The 27,500-nt window shown below is 41.2% G+C and overlaps 1 protein-coding gene across 4 annotated transcripts in view; it reads left to right on the top strand.

Moving 5' to 3' along the window:
• agap1 (ArfGAP with GTPase domain, ankyrin repeat and PH domain 1) overlaps positions 1 to 27,500 on the top strand; it is a 135,162-nt gene that overhangs the window by 66,029 nt on the left and 41,633 nt on the right. For all 4 annotated transcript variants that reach the window (XM_072451977.1, XM_072452056.1, XM_072451817.1 and 1 more), the window contains 3 exons: positions 7,049 to 7,153; positions 21,194 to 21,347; positions 23,872 to 24,000. In XM_072451977.1, the coding sequence (XP_072308078.1) occupies positions 7,049 to 7,153; positions 21,194 to 21,347; positions 23,872 to 24,000 (388 nt within the window). The remainder of the gene's footprint in view (positions 1 to 7,048; positions 7,154 to 21,193; positions 21,348 to 23,871; positions 24,001 to 27,500) is intronic.

Consider the following 27,500-nt stretch of genomic DNA (forward strand, 5'->3'; position numbering starts at 1 on the left):
TAAACCCAGGACTAAACCCAGGACTAAACCCAGGACTAAACCCAGGACTAAACCCAGGACTAAACCCAGGACTAAACCCAGGACTAAACCCAGGACTAAAAAACCCTGGACTAAACCCAGGACTAAACCCAGGACCCACACTCTAAGCAGGTTTAGACCCTGTTCCAGCTCCTGTTCCTAAATCTCTTGCCCAGTCCAATCCTTCTCTTAAATCGAGTGTTGTGGGACGTATTTTGTGCGATTCTTGTGAAATATCGAAGAGAAAAGGTCGTGTTCCCAAAGGCAAGACATATTTAACTCTGATCGAACAGGTTCACAGGACAAATCCCTGTAAGAGAAATAAATCCACTCTGAATCATAAAACAAATGAGCAGCATCAGATGAATAGTATAAAGGCCCAATATGTCCTGATTTAGACCTGGTTTAGTCCTGACTTAAGTCTAGATTGCCCCAGTTTAGGCTCCATTCACATTTGACCTGGTTCAGTCCTGATTTTTGTCCTGGTGCAGTCCCGGTTCAGTCCGGGTCCAGGCCAGGTCCAGGCCGGGTTCAGGCCGGGTTCAGGCCGGGTTCAGGCCGGGTCCAGGCCGGGTTCAGGCCGGGTTCAGGCCGGGTTCAGGCCGGGTTCAGGCCGGGTCCAGGCCGGGTCCAGGCCGGGTTCAGGCCGGGTCCAGGCCGGGTTCAGGCCGGGTTCAGTCCTGGTTCAGTCCTGTCCTGGCTCTTTTGGACAGTTATGATCACAGATTATTCTCAGAGGGAGTTTCATGGACTGAGCTCGGAGCAAGTCTGTTCTGTTATAGTGATAAATCATATTTAAAAGGTCAGACTCCTGAAAGCACACATCTGTTTGACCCTAGACCAGGACTGAGACCTGATTGGACCAGGCCAGAGCCGGACTAGGACTAAACCCGGACTAGATTTGGATTCAACCCGAGACTTGGACACGTTTCAAGTCTCATTTCTGCTCTACATTTGAGACATGTCCGTCGTCGCTGTCGTCCCGTCCGTCCTCTGCGTTGGTTCGTCCTCTGCGTTGGTTCGTCCTCTGCGTTGGTTCGTCCTCTGCGTTGGTTCGTCCTCTGCGTTGGTTCGTCCTCTGCGTTGGTTCGTCCTCTGCGTTGTTCCGTCCTCTGCGTTGTTCCGTCCTCTGCGTTGTTCCGTCCTCGGGTCCATCGTCCAGAGCTTGTGGACGTGCAGCGACGCTACTGTTCACGCCCTGACCACAGGGGGCAGTAGTGCTCACAGCTCAATGGTCTTTGTGTACAACAGCACCTGGCTAGCTCAGTGTTAGCATTGCTACTTCCGGTCTAATTCTATCTCTATGGGGTTTTCAAATTGTGGTCCGCCTCCTAGTGGTGTGTGTGGTATTTCAGCATTCCTCAGATCACATTCATTCTGGCCATTTAATCTTAACTTGAAACACTTAATTAATCTGGAAAAGCGAGATACGCGAGTGCTGCAGGGGTCTATCAGTAACGGGTTTAAAAATCAGACGCTGTTCAAGAATCCATGGAAAAGAGTCGATACAGCAAAGAGAAAGGTCTCGTATAATAATACAAATGATTTAATAGAACGGGGACGTACCAACACTACAGGTCTTCCTCAGGGCAAGCAAGGCAATAAAAAAGACCTCAGGAGGTTTAAAAGGGTAAATTACACACACAAAGATCAGAATTATATACAATTTATACAACCGACAAGCAATATATAGGAGTAGTCTGGATACTATTTATGTAAGACGGTCCAGTTCAGGCTTATTTCACACTTAACAAGTAAAAGGTGTGTAATGGAGAAAATGGGTCGGGTCATGTCATTCCGATGTTTCTATTTATTCAAATTAAAGCTTTTGTTTGATTAATTCGGTCTATTTCAGGTCTCTCTCATTTGCATTTTCAGAATGTTTGCATTTGAAGAAAATCTATTATTCTTAAAAGGGACACTATGCAATTTGTTGCGGCAATAAAAAAAAATTATAATAATCATAATTTAATTGAATTTAAGATTAAAATCCGGTGGCAGCCCTTAAAGTCGAGAACTTATTTATTAATTCGTCCCAAACTTTTTTTTATGAATTCATTCTAAACACTTTTAATTCATTCTAAACACTTTTTTATTAATTCATTCTAAATTAAATGAATTGTTTTCTACTATATTTTCCAAAACCAGTAAATGCATCATTTGTGTCATTACCATTTCCTCTTTCATTTATCATAGTTTACCAAATTCACCGAGGGCACAGGCAAAGGAAGAAGGAGCAGTTTGGCAAAGGGCCTACCTCTCATCCTGCCCTTCCTCCATGTCTCCTTCCTCTCTCCTCCTCCTCACCCCTCGCTCTCCCTCCTCCCTCCTCCCTCCTCCCTCCTCCCTCCTCCCTGTAGTCTTCTCGTTTGTCCGTTCCCGGCGCTGCTCCTGTCGTCTCTTTACAGAAAACAGATGAAGGCGTTTAGAGTTTGAAAAATGACACGTATTAAACTCGGACAAGATTCAATTATGGAACAAATCACCTGTCGGGTCTCAAAGATGGATTTGAGCCGGTCTAACACCCATCAGGATCTGAACCGGTCTAACTCGCAGACTAAAGACATTTACCTACATTTAAAGATTAGACTGGGACTCAAAGGCTTCAAGTTCCCACTGATGGTTTAATCGTGTTAAATGGGGGCGACAGTGGCTCATGTGGCGCAGCAGTTGTTGTTTTTGTTGTGTCCTTGGGCATGACATTTCCCCCTACAACTACTATTTTTACAATAACACAACTATTATTGCTACTTTTACTACTATTACATTACTACAACTGCTACTTTTAAAATGATGTATGTACCGAAAACCACACATGACTTTCTTTCTGTGTATTATTGTAGTATTTGAATATACTTTCTCTTTCAACCATGTCGTAACATTGTTCCCTCGTCAAAAACATACCTGGAGTTGTATTTTTATAACCTTTACCCAAACCCAAACCGTGTATACGAGCGTGTACTCTCCTCCTGTGAGCGTAACTAATACAAATCTTCTTTCTTGATAAGGTTAATGTAAATTGTGCACTTTCCCTGTCTCAAACTTAACTCGACTCCTTTATATAACGCGGTTCCCTCGTCCTTACCCTTCACCGACCCCATATCTCTGCTCACTTCACTGTACTTACCGGTACTTTATTGTTGGGGCCACTGAGTTCTGCAGTTGTTAACAGGAAGTCAATAGACCCGTTTCTATTATTAAACTGTTTTGAATCAATGTGGCAGTTTTGCAATGAACAAGTTGCAAAATAATGATCCACATAGATTATAGTTTGATTAAATAACCCGCAAAAACATACGTCTTCTTTTAGTTCAGAAATCGACGCCAGACTGCGCCATTACAACCGTGTGCTATGTTAGCAAGACGGGGCAAGCTAGCTTTTGTTTATTTCCTCATGGTAATTCCCTCTGCTGCCAGTAGATGGAGCGCTAACACAAGCCCTGACAGAGAGAAAGTCAAAAGTGTGGTTTTCAGTACATACATAATTTTAGAAGTAGCAGTTATAGCAATGTAATAGTAGTGAAAGTAGCAATAATAGTTGTGTTATAGTAAAAATAGCAGTTGTAGTAGTAGTAGTAGCAGTAAAAGTTGTAGTAATAGTAAGGTCCATTCTCAATTCTCAGTTTTACCCCTTCCTTTTAGCCTGAAAGCAGCCTTTGGAAATGAGGCCGCCCTCATTTGTTTTTCCACTTACAACAGTCTTAGAGATATGTGGTGTTGAATGAATAAACCTATATTAGTAACGAGCTGGCCCCTGTCCATGGTGTACCCCGCCTAAGGCCCAAAGTCATTGGGACAGGCTCGAGTCACCCGCGACAGAAAATTAATGAATGAATAAACCTTTATGATATGATGGTGATTGCTCTATTGATTAGTAAACAATGCTTGTGAACTTCAGCAGACTGAGGCTGTTTAAAAAATAGGCTTAAGAATGTGTACATCTTGTGTAGCCTGTGCTCAGTCAGTTTGGTCAGACAATAGTGCAAAATGAGTAGTGCATGGACAATGGATAAGTTGTTGACGCGCTTCTTAAAGTGACTGGTAGTGTTCAACGGGAAAGAAACTGTTCTCGTGGAGAGGTTCTGCTCCAAATGGACCAGAGGAGTGGTTCAAATAGTCCATGTCCAGGGGGAAAGGGTCAGCGGTCTCTGGGGATTAGCTCACAAGTCCCGTACAGTGGAGCATTAACGTTTGTGAACTGCAGCAGAACATGTGGACTGAGGCGTGTGCTGTGGTGAAAGCAGCTGGAGAGATGCTCATGCAAAACATGCAAATACAACACAGTTTGCAGTGGCACACGGCAATTAAAAAGTGATTAGGCTGAGCAAATTAATATGTCTGTTTGCCTTAACCCGACCGACCCGGTATAAAACCAGCCGACTCAAACACGAATATCAGCATTTCGTTAAAAAAAACGTAAAATTATTTTATTTTTCAAGTAATTTGCCGACTCACCGACCCAGTATTTCCCTAAGCGCAATGTTGCTTGATTTTTAAGCGTTAACTTAACTTTCATCCCAGGGGACAAATAACGCATTGCGCAATGCAAGTGTGTGCTCAATTACCGCCCTCCATATGCGTCTGTAACAAAACAGACAATGCATGAAAGAACCTATATTGCTTTAAAACTGTTGACTTCTCTCTGTCAGCGCCACTGTCCTGGCCAGCTTTCATGTCGCTCTGTATCATGGTGCGGCTTGATTTTAAATTTGCCTCGCGCATTGCAATCTGGGATTGAAACGCGCCCAGCAGCGTCATCACAACAAACATGGCGGCGCCCATGTCCCCCGTATGTTCCCCCCGCTCGCCTTCGATACCAAAATAAAGGATAACGACGTACAAAAGGTCGATTGAAATATCTTAAAATCGGGAGATTTAGTCTCCTGATCGGGTTGATCAAGACGTTTTCCGTCATTGACTGTTGAAGCCTGACCCCTGGACAGTTGAAGCCCGACCCCTGGACTGTTGAAGCCTGACCCCTGGACAGTTGAAGCCCGACCCCTGGACTGTTGAAGCCCGACCCCTGGACTGTTGAAGCCCGACCCCTGGACTGTTGAAGCCCGACCCCTGGACTGTTGAAGCCTGACCCCTGGACAGTTGAAGCCCGACCCCTGGACTGTTGAAGCCTGACCCCTGGACAGTTGAAGCCCGACCCCTGGACTGTTGAAGCCCGACCCCTGGACTGTTGAAGCCCGACCCCTGGACTGTTGAAGCCCGACCCCTGGACTGTTGAAGCCCGACCCCTGGACTGTTGAAGCCCGACCCCTGGACTGTTGAAGCCCGACCCCTGGACTGTTGAAGCCTGACCCCTGGACTGTTGAAGCCTGACCCCTGGACTTGACCCCTGGACTGTTGAAGCCCGACCCCTGGACTGTTGAAGCCTGACCCCTGGCGGTCACTCCGAGTCAAAAAATGGCAAAATTTGACTTCAAAGTTAAAAAAATAAGAATTTGCCTACCGACCGACCCACTTGAAAAATGTTGGGTCGGGTTACAGCAAACAGACAATTTATTTGGGGCAGCCTTACCGGTATTGATTTATTTTTGTGTATTTCTGTGTATTTTACTGCAACTCTTCCTGCCTCTTGGTCTGAAATGTGCATCTGAATTGGCTCTGTTAGAAGGGGCGTGCAGCCTTTGCCTTGGCTCCACCCCTCGCTTTAGCTCCACCCCTCGCTTTAGCTCCACCCCTCACTGCTAAAGAGAAACGAGACACACCTTCATCTCTGGTGAACGTGCACAATGAGGCGAAGGACTACGCCGTAGGATTGAGACTGGGCCTAAAAGCAGTAGCAGTAGTAGTAGTAGTAGTAGTAGTTGTTTTAAGCAGTACTCCTCAATAGTCTTTGTGTGACTCTTGAGCGAGGCGTTACCGACCCTCGAGCATCGTCTCATCATCATCACCGCGGCGACATCAGCCCGACTGCATCACCACGGCGACCTTCTTCTCCATCGTCTCGCTAACGGGAGCTGTCCGTCGCTGAGACACATAAAAGAGAGATTAACCGGGACAAATTCTCCTTTCATTCACACCAGGATATATGACAAAATGTGAACAAATTGAAATATATAAAGCATAAGAAACATAAGAAGTGATGTTTGTTTTAAGAGTAAAAATTATTAAAAGGATAAAAGGGCTCTTCTTGTGCTTATACAAATACAACACACATATACTCTTCTATATACTTCTCTTTGACTCCTGTCTCCTTCTCTCCTTGCCTCCTTACTTCTTTCTCTTTTCCTCCTCTCCTTGCTCCCTCCTGTGACTCCTCTGACCTACCTTTGTCTCTAATGAAGTGTTAAAGCAGAAAAGTCACTCACTCAGGTTAATTTGACCTGGTTTCTTCTGTAACTAAGGCTACGTTCACACTTCAGGGTATGAGGCCCAATTCAGATTTTTTTTTAATGTGGTCGTTCACATTACAAAGAAAATGCGACTGCCGTTTGTGTCGTGTGTGAACGGAATGCAGCTCGATGTGTCCCGCATTCACACTTAGAGCCTTGTTTTTATTAAAGTTAAAAAAGGTGCGTTTACCGTCCACTCCTTATCTTCATGTCCTTATTATCTTTATATTTCGCACAAAGGCTTTTTAATTCCACTGTCATTGCAGCCAAGAGCGCTTAATCCCTCGCTCGGCCAAATCCTTCACAATCTCCTCGGATATCGCCCGATTATGGGACAAACCCTCTATTTTCGCCCTGTAAATGGATGAGTTCACAAACGTCTCCACTTTGACTCAGAATTGTGACGTTTATCCCGTAAATGTTGGTTATCTGTGACATTCAGGTCGGATCTGGGGATGTGAGCGTTCGGACTAAAGTCACATTCTAAAAGTACAGAATATGGGCCTGAAAAACAAAAATCCAAACTGACCTGCAGTGTGAGCGATGCCGAAGACACAAGTTATTCTCACTAAACATGACACAATTGACTGACTTTTTAAATATTGAAAACAGTTTTGTCTCCAGTGTTTTCAAGTGTTTTTCTGGATGGTTGTTTCATTGTTTGAACGTTTCTTCTTGTGTTTCAGGGGATGTTGATGAAGAGGAGCGGCAAAACTCTGAACAAAGAATGGAAGAAGAAATATGTGACTCTGTGTGACAACGGCCTTCTCACCTACCACCCAAGTTTACACGTGAGAACTTTGAATTTTTATACAGTACCATGCCATGCCATGCCATACAATACCATACCATACCATACCATACCATGCCATACTTCTATAATACAATACAATACAATACTTCTATAATACAATACAATACAATACAATACTTCTATAATACAATACAATACAATACAATACTTCTATAATACAATACAATACAATACTTCTATAATACAATACAAAACAATACAATACTTCTATAATACAATACAATACAATACTTCTATAATACAATACAATACAATACAATACTTCTATAATACAATACAATACAATACTTCTATAATACAATACAATACAATACAATACTTCTATAATACAATACAATACAATACAATACTTCTATAATACAATACAATACAATACTTCTATAATACAGTACAAAACAATACTTCTATAATACAATACAATACAATACTTCTATAATACAATACAAAACAACTATAATACAATACAATACAATACAATACTTCTATAATACAATACAATACTTCTATAATACAATACAATACTTCTATAATACAATACAATACAATACTTCTATAATACAATACAATACAATACTTCTATAATACAATACAATACTTCTATAATACAATACAATACTTCTATAATACAGTACAAAACAATACTTCTATAATACAATACAATACAATACTTCTATAATACAATACAAAACAACTATAATACAATACAATACAATACAATACTTCTATAATACAATACAATACTTCTATAATACAATACAATACTTCTATAATACAATACAATACTTCTATAATACAATACAATACTTCTATAATACAATACAATACAATACTTCTATAATACAATACAATACAATACTTCTATAATACAATACAATACAATACTTCTATAATACAATACAAAACAACTATAATACAATACAATACAATACAATACAATACTTCTATAATACAATACAATACAATACAATACTTCTATAATACAATACAATACAATACTTCTATAATACAATACAATACTTCTATAATACAATACAATACAATACAATACTTCTATAATACAATACAATACAATACTTCTATAATACAATACAATACAATACTTCTATAATACAATACAATACAATACTTCTATAATACAATACAATACAATACTTCTATAATACAATACAATACAATACTTCTATAATACAATACAATACTTCTATAATACAATACAATACTTCTATAATACAATACAATACAATACAATACTTCTATAATACAATACAATACAATACAATACTTCTATAATACAATACAATACAATACTTCTATAATACAATACAATACAATACAATACTTCTATAATACAATACAATACAATACTTCTATAATACAATACAATACAATACTTCTATAATACAATACAATACTTCTATAATACAATACAATACAATACTTCTATAATACAATACAATACTTCTATAATACAATACAATACAATACTTCTATAATACAATACAATACAATACAATACTTCTATAATACAATACTTCTATAATACAATACAATACAATACTTCTATAATACAATACATTACAATACTTCTATAATACAATACAATACTTCTATAATACAATACAATACAATACTTCTATAATACAATACATTACAATACTTCTATAATACAATACAATACAATACTTATATAATACAATACAATACAATACTTCTATAATACAATACAATACTTCTATAATACAATACAAAACAACTATAATACAATACAATACAATACAATACTTCTATAATACCATACCATACAATACTTCTATAATACAAAACAATTCTTCTATAATACAATACAATACAATACTTCTATAATACAATACAATGCAATACTTCTATAATACAATACAATACAATACTTCTATAATACAATACAATACAATACTTCTATAATACAATACAATACTTCTATAATACAATACAATACTTCTATAATACAATACAAAACAATACTTCTATAATACAATACAATACTTCTATAATACAATACAATACAATACTTCTATAATACAATACAATACAATACTTCTATAATACAATACAATACAATACTTCTATAATACAATACAATACAATACTTCTATAATACAATACAATACAATACTTCTATAATACAATACAATACAATACTTCTATAATACAATACAATACTTCTATAATACAATACAAAACAATACTTCTATAATACAATACAATACAATACTTCTATAATACAATACAATACAATACAATACTTCTATAATACAATACAAAACAATACTTCTATAATACAATACAAAACAATACTTCTACAATACAATACTTCTATAATACAATACAATACTTCTATAATACAATACAATACAATACTTCTATAATACAATACAATACAATACAATACTTCTATAATACAATACAATACAAAACTTCTATAATACAATACAATACTTCTATAATACAATACAATACAATACCTCTATAATACAATACAATACAATACTTCTATAATACAAAACTCTGCAATTTATAATGCACTAATCTCGATACGCGTATTGCCTGTTACGATATATTTCTGTATCGATATTTTGCGTACAGTCATATATTCCACACAACTTTACATGTAAGAGCTCTAAATATTGTCATTTATCTAATATCTACCACACAAGTTTACACCTAAGAACTATGAATACTTACATAAATATAACGTGTATCAGCCAAGTTTTTAGCTTTTATTCATACAAAGCTGTTCTGTAGTTACTTGAAGGATAAATAATAGTTACAAACCCCAATTGGATCAATGCTGTTATTGGTTAATGTGTTTAAAGGAAATAAATGCTATTTGAAGGCTCAGCACAGGTATTGGTTGGAATTGAGTTGGAAAAAGCTGGATTTAGCCTCCCTGAGCTGGTTCGGTTGTTTTATACTGATCACAGACGGAACACAGTGATTATGTTCAAAGTCAATAGAATAATCCACGTCCCAAATAACTGAGACCATTTCCTCAAGTATTTTTCATCAAATCATTTTTAATGTTTAAACCCTCGTCTTTTTCCACTTTGATTTAAGAGGTAAACCTTTTAAAACGATTGTGTTATTGTTAAAATGCCTCTGACAGGTTGGACTTAATGCAATTAAGATATTAAGAATTTTGCTAAATTAAAAAAAATATATATATCACATCACATAATTGCACTTCTTTCCCCCTCACTGCTTTTCTCTCGGTCTGAATCTACTTCCACTCATTCTGGGGCCTTTTTGCTCCATATTTGCTTTATCTAGTCTGATATCTTAGTTTTATTATTTTTGGAAATTGTTTATATTTGTTGTATATTATGTTATTTCCTTGTTTCTTCGTCGTTTTCCTGTGTCAAATTATTTTCCTTCTTGTGCCTGTCTGACGCCGCATTTGACCGTATTAGGACAAATATTAAGAATTTTGCTAAATAAAAAACAACAACATGATATCACAGAACTGCACATTTTTAAGGGTTTATAATTCCACTTCCTGTTTGTAATTGATGATATCTCACTAGGAAATTACCCAGCAAACACTGGGCAAAAACTCATCTAATGTCACAATGTTTTGACAAATAATAATATGAGAACCTTTATATTGTTGAATAACTGATTAGAGAGTCAAAAAAGTAGTTTCTTTGTGTAAATTATGCTTAAACTTTGGCTGGAATTAGTATCCCTGGTGTGATGTCACTTCCTGTCATGTTCTACATATTTTTTCAACGTTCTGTCCACAAATACCTTCTTGATTGGTGTAAAACGATAATTTATATGTATAATAGGTATAAATAGACGGAACAAAATGTCAACGTATGTATATCAATGCACTTTTAAGGCCCAAAGTCACAAGCGGTAGAAAATGAATGAATGAGTTTCAGTTTTTCAATATAAAATACAAGATTTATTTTAAAACACTAAGTTTGTCAAGTTACAACAATCCAATCGAAATCACAATTTGAACTGTTGCAATTGGAGAAGAATTAGCAGCGTTTATGCCACAGTGTGAGTTTGAATCCTGGCTCGGACTATTTACTGCATGTCCTCCCTTCTCTCATCCCCATTCCATGCTGTCCTGTCTAAAACAAAATCATAAAAAAATAAAAAGAAGATTGTGTTGATTTTTCCCCCAACATCTGCTAAATGATATTATTGACTGCAAAAGAGTGGATTATTTATATATATATATATATATATATATATATATATATATATATATATATATATATTTATTTATTTGATATGGACGAACCAGATGCAATGTTTTTTAAGTGTTATAGCAAAATAAGCAAATTTTCAACACCTGTCCATAAGAGACTTTTAGAAGACAAGATTAACACTTAAATAGAAGAAAACAAGTGTACAAAGTGACAGTTCTGCAGTGTTTGGTTTCATTTTACACTCTAGTCACTGTTAGTTTGATACTTGAACAACAGCAACACATTTTAGCTCATTTAATGCTCGTTTAATTGTCGATATCGCTCTCAGTTTTCCCATACAGTCTGGATTATGGAGAGAGCTGACGATTGGCACTCTTTTAAGTCTTAATTATGTTTCTGAAAAACAAATTAGGAAAATATAAATGATGATGCAAATACGTTCTGAATGATTTGCGTGGTAATTATTGCGAACACGTGCTGGCTCTGATGACCAGTGCCGTTTGGATTGGACTCGCCTCTCGCTCTCTCCTTGTGCATATTGTCATGTGGAATTATAAAGGGAATTTGATGATAATTATTTCTGTAGCCTTGTCTCCTGCTGTTAGCACAAGCGCACAGACGCACACGGGCGTTTATCATAATTGCTCTGAAATCCCTGTCTCATTTACAACATATTAATATTTACAGAAACGTGATTTAACTCAAACAGATTTCAGTCATTTTTACACTCTTAACCAGCTATTAATCCTGTTCCTAATGATTCCTTGTTTTTATTTTGTTTTATGTTGTCTACATATTTTCTTGTTTCATATGATTTACTTCTGTCCCTTTGTTTTGCCTCTTTTTTTTCTTTGTATTTTGACCATTTTCTTGTCTCTTCATTGTTTTGCCTGTTTTTTGTTGTTGTATTTTGCCCATTTTCTTGTCTCTTCATTGTTTTGCCTGTTTTTTTTGGTTGGATTTTGCCCATTTTCTTGTCTCTTCATTGTTTTGCCTGTTTTTTGTTGTTGTATTTTGCCCATTTTCTTGTCTCTTCATTGTTTTGCCTGTTTTTTGTTGTTGTATTTTGCCCATTTTCTTGTCTCTTCATTGTTTTCCTGTCCACCTGACCCTGGCCGTCTTTGTGTCTTTCAGCTTAATAGTTTTAGCCCATTATCATTTCTGATGTGAGTTTTAATTAGAATTTGATAGGTTTAAATCTGATCCCATTTCTGGTCTTTTTTCCTCTTTTCTGAACCTTAAACTTTCTTTTGCGCCTGTCAGCTCAGTATTTCTGCCCTTTTTATTCAGAATTTCTTTAACTGTAATTTGTCTATATTTAATCCCATTTCCTTGTCGTTGCATTGTTATTCCTTTTTGTGCCTGTCTTTGTGCTTCTTTTCCTGTCTCATTATATTGTTTTATTGCTGTAAATTGTTCTTCTTGTCTCCTCATTGCTTTTCTCTCGGTCTAAATCTACTTATTCTGGGGCCTTTTTGCTCCATATTTGCTTTATCTAGGCTGATATCTTAGTTTTATTATTTCTTTTTATATATCATTTTATTGTCCTTTCATTGTTTACCCTTTTTATGGCCCTGCTCATGCTCGTGCCTGTCTATCTGCCCATTTTCTTGCCTTCATTATACAGTAAATGTGTACATTGTTAGTATACATTTTTATATATTTAATTTGCAAACACAAGTAAATGCCTCATGAAAGAATTGTCAAAGGTTTTGCGTTTACTCTTTGTTCAGCAGTGTTTTCAAAAGCCAAATGTATTTTAATGCTTTTAATAAAAGTGTTATTCCATCCCTTTTTGAGCAAATCTCCATAACAACACCATAATTAATAATGAAGAGACGATGCTATGAAAAAGATGCTATTTGCAAAGGAACTCTTCATTTGTTCATCATCTAAACCTCCTTCTCTTTCTGACTGTTGCCTATTCTGACCTTTTAATTTGTCTAATTATCATGCATGTTTTTTTTTTTTATGTATTTGTACATAGCATTTGTTTTGCCTATCCGACCTTGTGCCTGTCTGTCCCCAGTTTTTTCACCCATTTCCTTGTCTGCTCTTTTGGCCCCGGGGCCCGTCCTGTCTCTTTGTTTGCTCGCACTAATCACATAAAGTCAATCAGACACGCTTGTTAGCCTCGACGCTCGCACACCGTGCCGCTAATTAAGAGGAAGCTCAGAGGAGTAAACAGGAGCAAGGGACAGGATGGGGGACGAGAGCGAGGGACAGGCCGGGGACGGGAGCGAGGGACGGGAGCGAGGGAGCGACGGGAGCGAGCGACGGGAGCGAGCGAGCGACGGGAGCGAGCGACGGGAGCGAGCGAGCGACGGGAGCGAGCGAGCGACGGGAGCGAGCGAGCGACGGGAGCGAGCGAGCGACGGGAGCGAGCGACGGGAGCGAGCGAGCGACGGGAGCGAGCGACGGGAGCGAGCGAGCGACGGGAGCGAGCGAGCGACGGGAGCGAGCGACGGGAGCGAGCGAGCGACGGGAGCGAGCGACGGGAGCGAGCGAGGGACGGGAGCGAGCGAGGGACGGGAGCGAGCGAGGGACGGGAGCGAGAGACAGGACAGGGGGCGAGTGCGAGTCACGGAGTGAGGGACAGGCCGGGGGACGGGAACGAGGGACAGGACGGGGGGCGAGAGCGAGGGACGGGACGATCCGGTTGGCCTTGACAATGACTAAATAAAGGATGACATATAAGTAATTAGGGATCACGTTCAAGTTCAACCTTAGGACAAACTAAAGGACACTGCACAGTGTCCTCTGCGCAGTGTCCTCTGCGCAGTGTCCTCTGCACAGTGTCCTCTGCACAGTGTCCTCTGCACAGTGTCCTCTGCACAGTGTGATCACTGACTGGGGAAAATCTTGAGTCATAGCTCATAATCTTGGTCAGTTTGTGGCTCTCACAGTGAGACAAAGAACACACTTGGGGACTTCATAGGACCAAAGACGAGCTGCGATATCAAACATGTCTGATATTTTGGGATCTTAGTGATTCTTCCACTTCCTGCGTCTACGATCCCTCCGTCAACTCAAACTCAAGCACTCCCCAAAGTAAGAGCAGAAGATTTTTACCGTGATATTTGCTCAGACAAGCTTTGGTCGTAGCCAGGACTGATCATGTGACCCATCGCTTATGTCTTATCTCTTTAAAGTCTCTCGTCTTGTTGTGTGACATCAACAAACTGTATGAGCAGAAAAAGGAAAAGTCATGCAGTTGACACAGGCTCAGTTTTTAGAAAAGCACTTTTTGGCCCTGATTTACTTCTGGTGTGACCAGACTTTGAATCCTTGTGAGTGATCGTCAATCTGCTGCTCCTCGTGTGGTGTCATTACAATAATGAAGACACTGCACAACTTTGGAAACAGAATTGACTAATTATGAGGGGGAAAAGTTGGGTGTCCCAGTTTTAACTGGATTTGGACCGATTGTACAGAAGGATTTGTTTATACCTCATACTAAACCTGAATTCGAAACAGAACATATTTTTCTTATTCACCAGCAGTTTCTCTCTTTAAAAATATCACAAATATTGACTTCTTCTGTCACATACGCATGTCCTAACACTCCTAACCTCGGTCCCTTGTGTTATTAATATGTGCCCTTTAAAAACACATTTACTCTTTATCCTCCTGTTTGTCTTTTTATCATTTCTAATCGATCACGTTTCTGTCCTCGTCAGCGTTTCCTGTGCTGTTCCTCGTTCATAAAACCATATTTTGACTTTTACACACTCGCGCTGATGTGATGTGTTTTTAAGTGACCCGCCCCTTCCCATTATTGATGCTCGATGAACTCAACACAAAGTCATTTGTACATTTTATTTAAGCATAAATCTAAAAGTCCACAGCAGAAAACACTGTCTATCCTTCAGTAAATGTCAGACGCAGCAGTTATTTTATAAATCAGTTAAAAAGATATAATGGCTTGAAATCATGATTCACTTTAAACTCACCATACAATCATATAACACATAACACATAACACATAACACATAGCACATAACACATAACACATAACACATAACACATAACACATAGCACATAGCACATAGCACATAACACATAACACATAACACATAACGCATAGCGCATAGCGCATAGCGCATAGCGCATAACGCATAACGCATAACGCATAACGCATAACGCATAACGCATAACGCATAACGCATAGCGCATAGCGCATAGCGCATAGCGCATAGCGCGCTGTGTGCGCGCACAGCGCATAGCGCATAGCGCACAGCGCACAGTGCGCTGTGTGCGCACACAGCGCTGTGCGCTCAGCGCACACAGCGCACACACAGCACACAAGATAATCCTATAACATATAGCATATAACTAACCAAACAAGGAGCTACATGAGTCATCTGAAATGTATAACATGAGTTAGTTAATGTTGGTCCAGAGTTGGTCAGAATAGATCCCTAATAAGATAAAAATTTCAAAAGTAATACTAATATTCAAAAGTGAGAATAAACGCACTAAACTACCTCCATTTTCTGAAACTTTAAACTCTTTAAAACTTATGTCGGGGGAAGTATCCTGACAAGATAACCTGAAGATAAGAAACAGGAGATAACCTTTATTTGTCCCACGATGGGGAAATTCCATTGTTGCAACACAGAGTAGGTACAGAATTATAGTAATAAAACACAGATATTTATTTTTTTAAAAAACACTCTTGTAGAAAAACTCTTAAAGGTTGAATGAACGATTTTTTTGGCCCAAATCTGAGTCTTATTTCCTCGTGGTGTGGACGGCCGATTAGTCCTGCCACGTATCAATCATAAAACGCACCTACCGCTCACCTGCAGCCGCGTGTGGCTCGTCCCCACGAGCAGAACGTGTCTAAGCGCATTGATCTATCATAATATAGTTCCCTCAGTGTACGGGACAAAATGAAGACGGAGAAAGACAGTTCGAGCTGACTCAGAAGAAGACGGAAATCTACGGAAGACGAGAGATGTGATGTGATCCATTGCGCTAATAAACAAACGCACGTGTGTGTTGTATCAGTCCACACGGGGCAGTGCGCATGAGTTCTCAAATCGCCGAAAAATCGTCCATCGCGCCTTTATTATAATATTATATAATAATAATAATAATAATAATAATAATAATAATAATAATAATAATAATAATAATAATAATAATAATAATCTTATTTAGTGCTGTTATATGGACAGAGAATATTGCACCAGGATAATTGACATTATGTCACAGTATTGCACATGAGTATGACAGTATTGCAAGGACTATATGGTTTTAAACCATGGGTGGGCAATTATTTTCCTCCGAGGGCCGTATTTCAATCCAGGCAAGTAGCGGAGGCCGGCCCGCCATCATTGGTGTGAAAAACAAAATCAACAAAAGTAAACATCAAATAAAATATCACTTTTCTGTCAAATATAGGCTATTTTAATCTATTATTTAATTCCTTCCGCGTCATGTTTATTAAGGATACAAGTGCAGACAGATACCTAAGGGCAGAACTATTTATTATTATTATTATTTTTAAATATTACTTGGCATGTTTGGCGGGCCGGATCATAAAGACAAATGGGCCACATGTGGCCCGCGGGCCGCAGTTTGCCCTCCCCTGCTGTAGAGTACACTATATATTTACTATGTATTTGATAGTAAAACGTATACTATTTGCAGACATCAGATTTTGTAGTAATAATTATAATGAGCTTATGAACTGCAATTGAAAATAAAGTACTTGGATACAAACAAATGAATGCTAAATCTAAAACTAAAACATCTTAATCTTAACTCGGTGTCACCCCGAACCTCTGTACATTATAACATTAACTATTATTTGTCTTTATATATATTTAAGCCATATTCCAGAGCGTTTATTGGTTTTAGCCGGTGTGTTCAGACGATGTCTCTGTTGCGTCTCTGGAAAATCCTCATCTCATTTTCCGCCAAATGGAATCATCATTAACGAGTCCCGGCGGACGCTCCCACACGACATGTTTAGGGTTTACGCTCCGGGAGAATTAAATATCAGAGCCAAAATATCACCGCAGAGCAAACAATTAACGGCTTCCTTAGGGGGAAATGTAATGTAAATGTCTCCTTCAAATATCACACAAAACGTTAAAATGAAAATAACCACAAAATTCAGGAATGTATTATACTCTTTTTGCAGCTTTTTGATCATTGTCTTGTTCATTATAAGATAGGATTATTATATCAAATTAAATGTTACTTATTGATGATGTATGAACCTTTTATGTTCAATTATCTCAAGCTAAATGATATTACAGAAATAATGTCAGGTGAGGAGACGTTACAGTTTTCTCTCTCAACATAAGGATCGTCCAGTCTGCGCCTAAAGATCTTTTATAGTTTCATTTAATCAACAAAGATTTATAAGGGACATTGTCATTTCAAAGACATTTTGTTTCCTCAAAATGCATTTTCCGCCCAAAGATCTGAAGAATCGTTTTCTTTTTTCAGATTTGCTCCGAATGTGTAATTTTTATAGATAAAATGCCTTATTTGCCTATGAAAACATTACATGATTACATTTTTTCTTAAATGTATGTAAGTAAAATTATTTGTTTCTCCTATTCACCTGCAGTGTTTATTTCCCTTAGCACCATTATAAGCATGAAACCAGCCAGAAGTTTCCAGTAAACAATTGTTCATAATTGAATCGCAGCAGCAATTTTTACCCAGTTACATTCACATTATTTTATTTTTCATTTTTTCCCACCCTGTAAAAAATCTGTCAAATTCTCCACAATTGGAGGTTTGACTGTTTTCCGCAGAAGATCCAACAAATGATATGATCTTTTCAATTATCCCAAAGGAAAATCCCCCAAAATGTCACCTGATAATTCATAATATCCATTATCAGCCCTTTAACGTCCTGTATCACCTGCCCTCATCTCCATTCAACATTCTAGACCTTTTAGAACGTTGTACTTTGTCAGGTGAAACCTGTGTAATCTGTTGGGATAAATGACGGTAACTCGTTCACCTCACACAGAGACATTAACCATAATTAGTGTCTATGTTTTGGCTCTCGTCTGTAATTATCCAAACGAGCTGATGCCGCCGCGTCCCCGGGGACTTGTTAGGTGCCATGTTTGGCCCCGCGGTCGGCCCAGTTTGGCTGACGCCGCCGTGGCCGTTTACCAAAGCAGAGGCCAAAGCGCTCACTCAGACTGGAGAGCTCCATCTGATACCATCATTAGTGAGGAGAAGGAGGTGTTTGAACTGGTAACCCCGCCGTGTGAGGGCTGCTCTTTTCGCGTCAGAGAGGGCACACCAGATGCCCCGTCTCCAGCCCTGGGGATGGGAACCGAGAACCAAATCCGTCAGAATTGTACGTCTCCTCCTTTAACGATTCCGCTTATCGATGTCACTTTGGGGGCGCCGCGTCTTCGAACGTGGCTTCAGCCTCATCCCGCGCAGCGCTTTTGAACGTTCTCCTTCACCACAAGAAGAAATGTCTCTGCTCTCATGAAGCCTGCGCGTCCTATCAAGTACGAGAGGATGTGTGACGCTCTTACGCATGCGGCAAAAGAGCGCTGTCCTCATGCTGTTCTGTGTTTTTGTGATGAATTGAAATACTTTTATGACCAACCACATCTCATTTGTTCCCAATGAATACAAAAAAATGCGTTCAAATTATAGTGTTTTATATAGTATTTAAGTAAACGATAATAATAAAAAGCCTTTTGGAGGAGGTGGTCAGTAAATCTATGTTTCCTTTCCACGTTAATCATTTCAAGTATCATTTGTTCCACTCAAATCCATTTTAATCCTGTATTCTGCGTCTGAAATGTAAATATTATGCAAAATCCTCTTTTTAAATGCTCCGTAAGGCGCCGCTAACAGCCTGAGTCGTGTCCCTGAGGATCTGCGACAGAAGGACAAACATTAGCACTTCAAAATAAAGTGCTTAACACTCGAGAATAAAGGAGCGGCCTCTTCAGAATAAGAGCGCGTGTCCACGGGGGGTCCGGGGCGCTGTACGTCTCTGCTCTGAGGGGTTAGAAAGAAAAACACCGGATCAAAGACGGTTTAATACACTGGAGAGGAGCTTCAGGAACAAGAGGAAAGTGTGTGGAGGAGAGGGGGAGCGAGGAGGAGCGAGGAGGAGAGGGGGAGCGAGGAGGAGAGGGGGAGCGAGGAGGAGTGAGGAGGAGAGGGGGGGAGAGGGGGAGCGAGGAGGAGAGGGGGAGCGAGGAAGCGAGGAGGAGAGGGGGAGCGAGGAGGAGAGGGGGAGCGAGGAGGAGAGGGGGAGCGAGGAGGAGAGGGGGAGCGAGGAGGAGAGGGGGAGCGAGGAGGAGAGGGGGAGCGAGGAGGAGAGGGGGAGCGAGGAGGAGAGGGAGCGAGGAGGAGAGGGAGCGAGGAGGAGAGGGGGAGCGAGGAGGAGAGGGGGAGCGAGGAGGAGAGGGGGAGCGAGGAGGAGAGGGGGAGCGAGGAGGAGAGGGGGAGAGGGGGAGCGAGGAGGAGAGGGGGAGCGAGGAGGAGAGGAGGAGAGGGGGAGCGAGGAGGAGAGGGGGAGCGAGGAGGAGAGGGGGAGCGAGGAGGAGAGGGGGAGCGAGGAGGAGAGGGAGCGAGGAGGAGGAGGAGAGGGGGAGCGAGGAGAAGGGGAGCGAGGAGGAGAGGGGGAGCGAGGAGGAGAGGGGGAGCGAGGGGGAGCGAGGAGGAGAGGGGGAGCGAGGAGGAGAGGGGGAGCGAGGAAGCGAGGAGGAGAGGGGGAGCGAGGAGGAGAGGGGGAGCGAGGAGGGAGGGATCGGGGGAGTGGAAAAGGTTCACAGCAGGAGGTGGATGTGAGAGGGCCATTATCTACAACAGAAGATCCACGGGACGTTCCGGAAAAGAGGAACAGGAGGAGAATATTACTGCACAGTCAGACCAATAAGAGCTCAAACATGTGTGGCGAGACCCTGCAGGTGAACAGGACACAAGCTTACATTTGGTGAAATCATTTTGAAACGTCCTCTGTAGTTTATTCACCTGAATCTAAAAATAATGGATGGATCCAGATTATAGTATGAGACACAATAAATGGAGAGGGGATTTTGGATTTGATTTGATATTTGCGTGAACTAGAGCTCTTTGAACAATTGCAGTAAAGTTCAAATATAGCCAAATTTGAAATGAATCCTATTAATGATACTCACACACACACGCGCATGCACCACGCACACACACCACACACACAAACACACACGTACACACACACACGTACACGCGCATGCACCACACCGCACGTACATACACACACACACACACCGCACACACACCATACACCACACACCACACACACAAACACACACGTACACACGCATGCACCACACCGCACGTACACCATACACCACACACACACCACACCACACACACACACACACACACACACCACACCCTACACACACACACACACACACACACCACACCGTACACACACACACACACACGCACACGCATGCACGCACGCACACACACCACACACCATACCATACACACACACACACCACACCGTACACACACACACCACACACACACACCACACACACACACCACACCGTACACACACACACACCACACCGTACACACACACACACACACACACACACACGCACACGCACACGCACACGCACACGCACACGCACACGCACACGCACACGCACACACACCGCACGCACGCACACACACACCATACACCACACACCACACACACCACACCGTACACACCACACACACACACACACACACACACATAGTTGCAGCCCTAATTCATATGTTTTATTATTATAATTAACTCCATCATTCTATGTTCTGTTCTTTCTCAGGATTACATGCAGAACGTTCACGGTAAAGAGATCGACCTGCTCAGGACCACAGTGAAGGTTCCAGGTAAACGGCCTCCGCGAGCTGTGTCTACGTGCGCCGTCGCCAAGAGCAACGGACTCAACAAGGAGCTCAGCAGCCTGCACATAAGTACAGGTACTACTGATACTTATACTGATACTACAAGAGATGTAGTACTCCAGTAACTTTGCGACTCTTAACCCAAGTTGAACCTAAACCACGTAACAACTGGTCCGTGTCTCTTGCCTTTTATTAGTGAAATATGAGCAACTGACATAACACTTAATTTCTTCATAAATAATATCTAAATACAGGACGATATTTCTGCTTTATTCTCAGCTTTTCTGCATTTATTTCCATTCTCTGCACCTCTAAGCTTCATGTCTGGTTGTGTAAAGCATTGGATGATGATAGATGTGTCGATATGTGTTGCTGACGTGTGCTAGTTTTGTGCCTAAGCATGTCAGCACAACATGTACGTTATCATCACTGAAAATTGCAGCCTTTGATCAATCAGCTCAATAACGTTTGTATCTGCTTTTTGCCGTCTTCTTTTCACCCGAGTCTGCTTTGTCTTTTCCAATCTTCCTGCTGCGGTGTGTAGCTCCTCCTGAAGCCGAAGAGAGCTGAGCCACTTTGTAATCTAGTACCACTCGCGGCCCACTTTGGATCGCTTAAATGAGCTTCTACCGTTCACTTGAGACCGTGGAGCTCCGTTTGGACTCCAAAGTGAACCAGTGGAAACATGGCTATAATGTCTCTTGGGAGTTGAGTTGTGAGTTTCTGAGGCCGGTGACTCATGACTCGACTTGATTTCAGATGAGAGGACTCAGACTTGGACTTAAGTAGATACAGCTCCTTGAACTGCAGACTTGTGTAGATTTTAAAAGGAGTTTAAAGCTGCAAGAATTCATAAAGAGGCCACAGTGAGAAACATAATAGTAAATCTTCTATGGACTGAACTGAACGCCAGCTTAAGAATCCACACTTACTGCTACATGTCTAAACCCGGTCTAAAACGGGACCAAACAATGTCGTGACCTGGTCAAAACCCAGAATTGTTCATGATTCTTCATATTTGTATATTTGTAATTGACATGAGCTTCTTTGTCCCGCGGCGTCAGCGATTACGTTCCGATTAAAGCGCATTAAAACTGGGCTGTGATCCAGGACCTCACGGAGCGCGCTCAGTCAGCCGTGCTACTATAATGACATCATGAATATTAAACGAAGGAGAAGCTAACGAGGCTCTGCGGAGGGGGACAGAGGGGGAGAGGGGGAGCGAGGGAGAGGGGGAAGAGCGTTTAACGAGGCTCTGCGGAGGAGGAGGAGGACGGCACAAATAATCATCAGGAAATCTGCGCTAACGAGGCGATATCTACACCAATTACACTAATATGACATTTAAGAGACAAAGCAGGACTAAACCAGGGACTAAACCAGGGACTAAACCAGGGACTAAACCAGGGACTAAACCAGGGACTAAACCAGGGACTAAACCAGGGACTAAACCAGGGACTAAACCGGCAGTCTGTCTTGGCTGATATTCTCTGTTGCTCTTGTCATTTGTCCTGGGTAAATGTGCTTGTTTTGGCTGCACTCCTGATCGTTTCTGGTTGTAATAAATTTGTGGTAATTTAAATGTTGAAGTGATGGACGCGGCAGATGTGAGGGCAGGGTCTGGAGCAGGATCATAATTAAACCTGACTTTGTCAAACCGTGCTCAGATTCAGATCCATAAACCTGATGTTACGGCTCCATCTGGACCCATTGCGAGATGATTGGACGAGAGAACGCAGACTCTGGTGATGATATAAGCAGAAAATATTATTTTCTCACTAAACGCTGACTTGATCTTGTGATAAAAGTGCGAGTGTTTCAGACTGTGTTGAACCAACATGCTTAGCAAAATAAAGCTAGTGCACATTTGCACTTAGACCGATATTATGGTTTATCTGCTGTGTTCCGACAAAGGAGAATATTTAGTTTGGGCCTTAACACCTGACCATACTATATTTACTATATTGAGCTATTACTAAAACTGTATTAACACTGATAAGCCCTGCGTGTACTTTGTGTCTGTTATTGGTAATGACACGGCTGGATCTGTGAGCAACTGCCATATGGTCCATGCTCGCACAGCCGCACACTACAGTTCATCCCTAGCTGATGTCATCCAACCATAAGTGACACAAACTCTGCTCTTGTTTTTCACCTCACGTATCGCGTCGCCCATCAAAATGCTTTTGCTTCTGTTGCTGGATTCAGTTGGTATGTGGCAGTGGTTCTCAAATGGTGGGCCATGCTCTGGTCTGATGTGGTCCTCTGAGGTCTGACCTGGTCCACACTCTGATCTTTTATTTTTGAGTTCATACTGTAGTTTATTAGTGAATTCTTAATGTAATCATTTGATTTGATTTGATCCAATCCCACTTTATTTCTATAGCACATTTTACCAACAGAAAGTCTGAAAGTGCTGCACAGAGTACAAAACAAACATGCAAAATATGTAAAAAAAATTAAATAAAAGACATAATAGACATTGCTATTGTAATTTTATTATTCATTGTTTTATGTTATGTTAACCCTGAAACAGGTTTCTATGTTTGAGAACTTTGTTCAATGACTTCTGATTGATTCTGATTCTGATTCTCCTCAGGTTCTGTCAGTAGCAGTTCTTCTGTAGTGTCTCAGATGGGCTCCGGGGGGCACCAGAGATCCTTCTCTGTGTCCAGTGCTGACCAGTGGACAGAAGCTACAGTCATCGCCAACTCCGGCATCAACAATGGTACAAAATACTACTACTACACAGCATCAACTAGGGACAATTAGGATTAGTGATAACACTCCATCTACTGGCAGCAGAGGGAAATACCATGAGGAGATGATCAAAAGATCAAAAGCTATTAGCTCCGGGTTGATATCTTTAGTAGCACATTCATTGCATACGCAGTCTAGAGCCCTGTAGCTCGCTAGGTAAGCTATGCTAACGTAAACATGCAGTTGTAAGGAATGTGTTTTGCCACTGCTGTGGCTCATCATTTACTGTTTAATGAGGCTGCCCCAAATACATTGTCTGTTTGCTGTAACCCGACCCAAGTGGGTCGGTCGGTAGGCAAATTCTTATTTTTTTTTTACTTTGAAGGCAAAAAAAAAGATCAAACTTTTGCCATTTTTTGACTTGGAGTGACCGCCAGGGGTCAGGCTTCAACAGTCCAGGGGTCGGGCTTTAACAGTCCAGGGGTCGGGCTTTAACAGTCCAGGGGTCGGGCTTCAACAGTCCAGGGGTCGGGCTTCAACAGTCCAGGGGTCGGGCTTTAACAGTCCAGGGGTCGGGCTTCAACAGTCCAGGGGTCGGGCTTTAACAGTCCAGGGGTCGGGCTTCAACAGTCCAGGGGTCAGGCTTCAACAGTCCAGGGGTCGGGCTTTAACAGTCCAGGGGTCGGGCTTCAACAGTCCAGGGGTCGGGCTTCAACAGTCCAGGGGTCGGGCTTCAACAGTCCAGGGGTCAGGCTTCAACTGTCCAGGGGTCGGGCTTCAACAGTCCAGGGGTCAGGCTTCAACAGTCAATGACGGAAAACGTCTCGATCAACCCGATCAGGAGACTAAATCTCACGATTTTAAGATATTTCAATCGACCTTTTTGTACGCCGCTATCCTTTATTTTGTTAGCGAAGGCGAGGGGGGGGAACATGCGGGGGACACGGGCGCCGCCATCTTTGTTGTGATGACGCTGCTGGGCGTGTTTCAATCCCAGAATGCATTGCGTAAGTCAAATTTAAATCAAGTCACGCCGTGATAGAGCGTGACATGTTCTATGGACACTTCAGTGGCGCCGACAGAGGCAAACCAACTTGTAAAAGAAAATACAACTTCCGCCTTGCGCGTTCTGTTTAGTTACAGAAGCATGTGGAGGACTGAATATGAAGTTGCACGTGCGTTGTGCAGTGAAGTCCTTTGGGATGAAAGACGGGTTTACCAGCGTGATAAAAAGGCTGGTCGGTGAGTCGGCAAAATAATTGAAAAATAAAAGATTTTGACCTTTTTTCAACAAAATGCTGATTTTTTTTTTTTTTTTTCAGTCGGCTAGTTTCATTACGGCAAACGGACATATTATTTTGCTCAGCCTGAGGTATTGGCTTTTAATATCTTTAATCTGGTTGGCCCCGCCCACAACCAGGTGCAACTCATTTAGGTCACACCCTCCTCATTGGCAGGAACCTGGAAGGGAGGAGAGAGCCAGGGTCAGCACTAGATCATACACTATATTTTCTTTCTTGCAGCAGTACGTTTCCAGATCGATTGGCCCAACGGGTTGAACCACGGTGTGCCATGCTGTAGATTTTGGGTTCGACTCCGACCCTTAATTTTTTTCGTGTTTAAATTTTTTTTTTTCTTCACAGTCTAGTTTGTTACATTTTTTCCCCTTGTCTCCTAACTACTACAAAACTTGGGGTTAGGGTTAGGGGTTAGGGTTAGGGGTTAACCCTATACTATGTGAGAAGTGGAACACTAATGCCAAGAAAAAAAGCTTTTTAGAGTCCACAGGGGCCAGTGCAGAGACCTGAGCACAGTACTTCCTGGTTCTAGTCAGGACCCGAGCAGCAGCGTTCTGGATGAACTGCAGCTGTTTTACAACTCGTTTGGAGAGACCAGTGAGCGGCCGTTACAGTAGTCTAATCTACTGGAGACAAACGCATGTTTTGGACATTATACTTTTGATTTTGTCAATCTTTTTTAGAGAGTAAAATGCTGCAGATATTATTGATTTGATGTGGCTTTCATTCTTACCTTCAGATTTGTTGGTTTTAGCGAGAGAGGCTGGAGGGTCGTGTGCGTGTGCGTGTGCGCGCGCGCCTGTGCGTGCGTGCGTGCGTGCGCGCGCATATATATGTGTGCACAACTCCCTCCTCGGTAAAGGCAGATTCCCCCGTACATAAATGTGTGTATCTTTTCTCTGTGGTTCGTATGTGATTCTGACGCAGAGTTGAACTGACACATGACATCAGAAATATTCACATTTATGATTGAAGCCACTCCAGGCTCCAAAGTTTAGTCCTGACAAACGCTGCACTTAAAGACTGTCACTAACGATAACTACTTTCATTAACTCGTGATCCACTCCACATCATATATATTTGTCAATTATGCAGTTGGGACAGAGGTTAGGCCTGATTTAGAGCTATTTTATTCAATTTGATTATATTTATTTTTGTAACACCCAGAATCACAGCGGCATTTTGACAATGAAACAGTCATTAGATCAAACAAGTGAGAGTTGCTCCTTCAGTTGGGTCGACAGGGTCGTGAGATGGAGCGGTACAGTCATCACAGGAGCAGCATCAGCAGCGTCAGAAACAGTACCACTCCCCATGAAGAAAAGATGTGAATAACAATAACCAAACCTAGTGTAGACCTAGTCTAGAACTGGTTTAGTTGTAGGTTAGTTCTGGGTTAGATGATGACAGTTGGTGGGACCAATCACGCTGGAGTATGTGAGTTGTTGTTGACTGTATCAGATCTGATTAGAATAACCCCCAGTCGTTCTGTCATCACAGTCCTGAGTCCAGACTCCAGACCAGGACCATCATTATGAGCCTTAAGACCCGTCAAGTCCTGGTTTAGTCCGGACTGAACCACAGCTGAGACCCGCCCCAGGACCACAGATGTTTCTCTCATTAGAGACTTCATAAGGACAATCAGACCGGACTGTTCAGGCCGAGGAGAGCACAAGGATCAAACCAGGACTAAATTAAAGACTAAATTAAGGACTAAAACAGGACTAAACCACGACTGAACCTAGGACTACAATGGGACTTAAACAAAGCTATAAACCAAGGACTAAAACTGGACTAAACCAAGGACTAAAACTGGACTAAACCAAGGACTAAAATTTGACTAAACCAAGGACTAAAACTGGACTAAATCAAGGACTAAACTGGACTAAATCAAGGACTAAAACTGGACTAACCTAAGGACCAACAGTGGACTAAAACAAGAACTAAACCATGTCCTAACCCGGACTAACCTAGGACTAATACATGGAATAAACCAGGGACTAAACCAGGGACTAAACCAGGGACTAAACCAGGGACTAAACCAGGGACTAAACCGCAGACTAAACCGCAGACTAAACCACAGACTAAACCACAGACTAAACCACAGACTAAACCACAGACTAAACCGCAGACTAAACCGCAGACTAAACCGCAGACTAAACCACAGACTAAACCACAGACTAAACCACAGACTAAACCACAGACTAAACCACAGACTAAACCAAGGACT

The sequence above is a fragment of the Eucyclogobius newberryi genome, unplaced genomic scaffold, assembly GCF_026437365.1.
Source record: "Eucyclogobius newberryi isolate DKJ021-1_F unplaced genomic scaffold, fEucNew1.0.hap1 SCAF_1, whole genome shotgun sequence".
Lineage (NCBI taxonomy): Eukaryota > Metazoa > Chordata > Actinopteri > Gobiiformes > Gobiidae > Eucyclogobius > Eucyclogobius newberryi.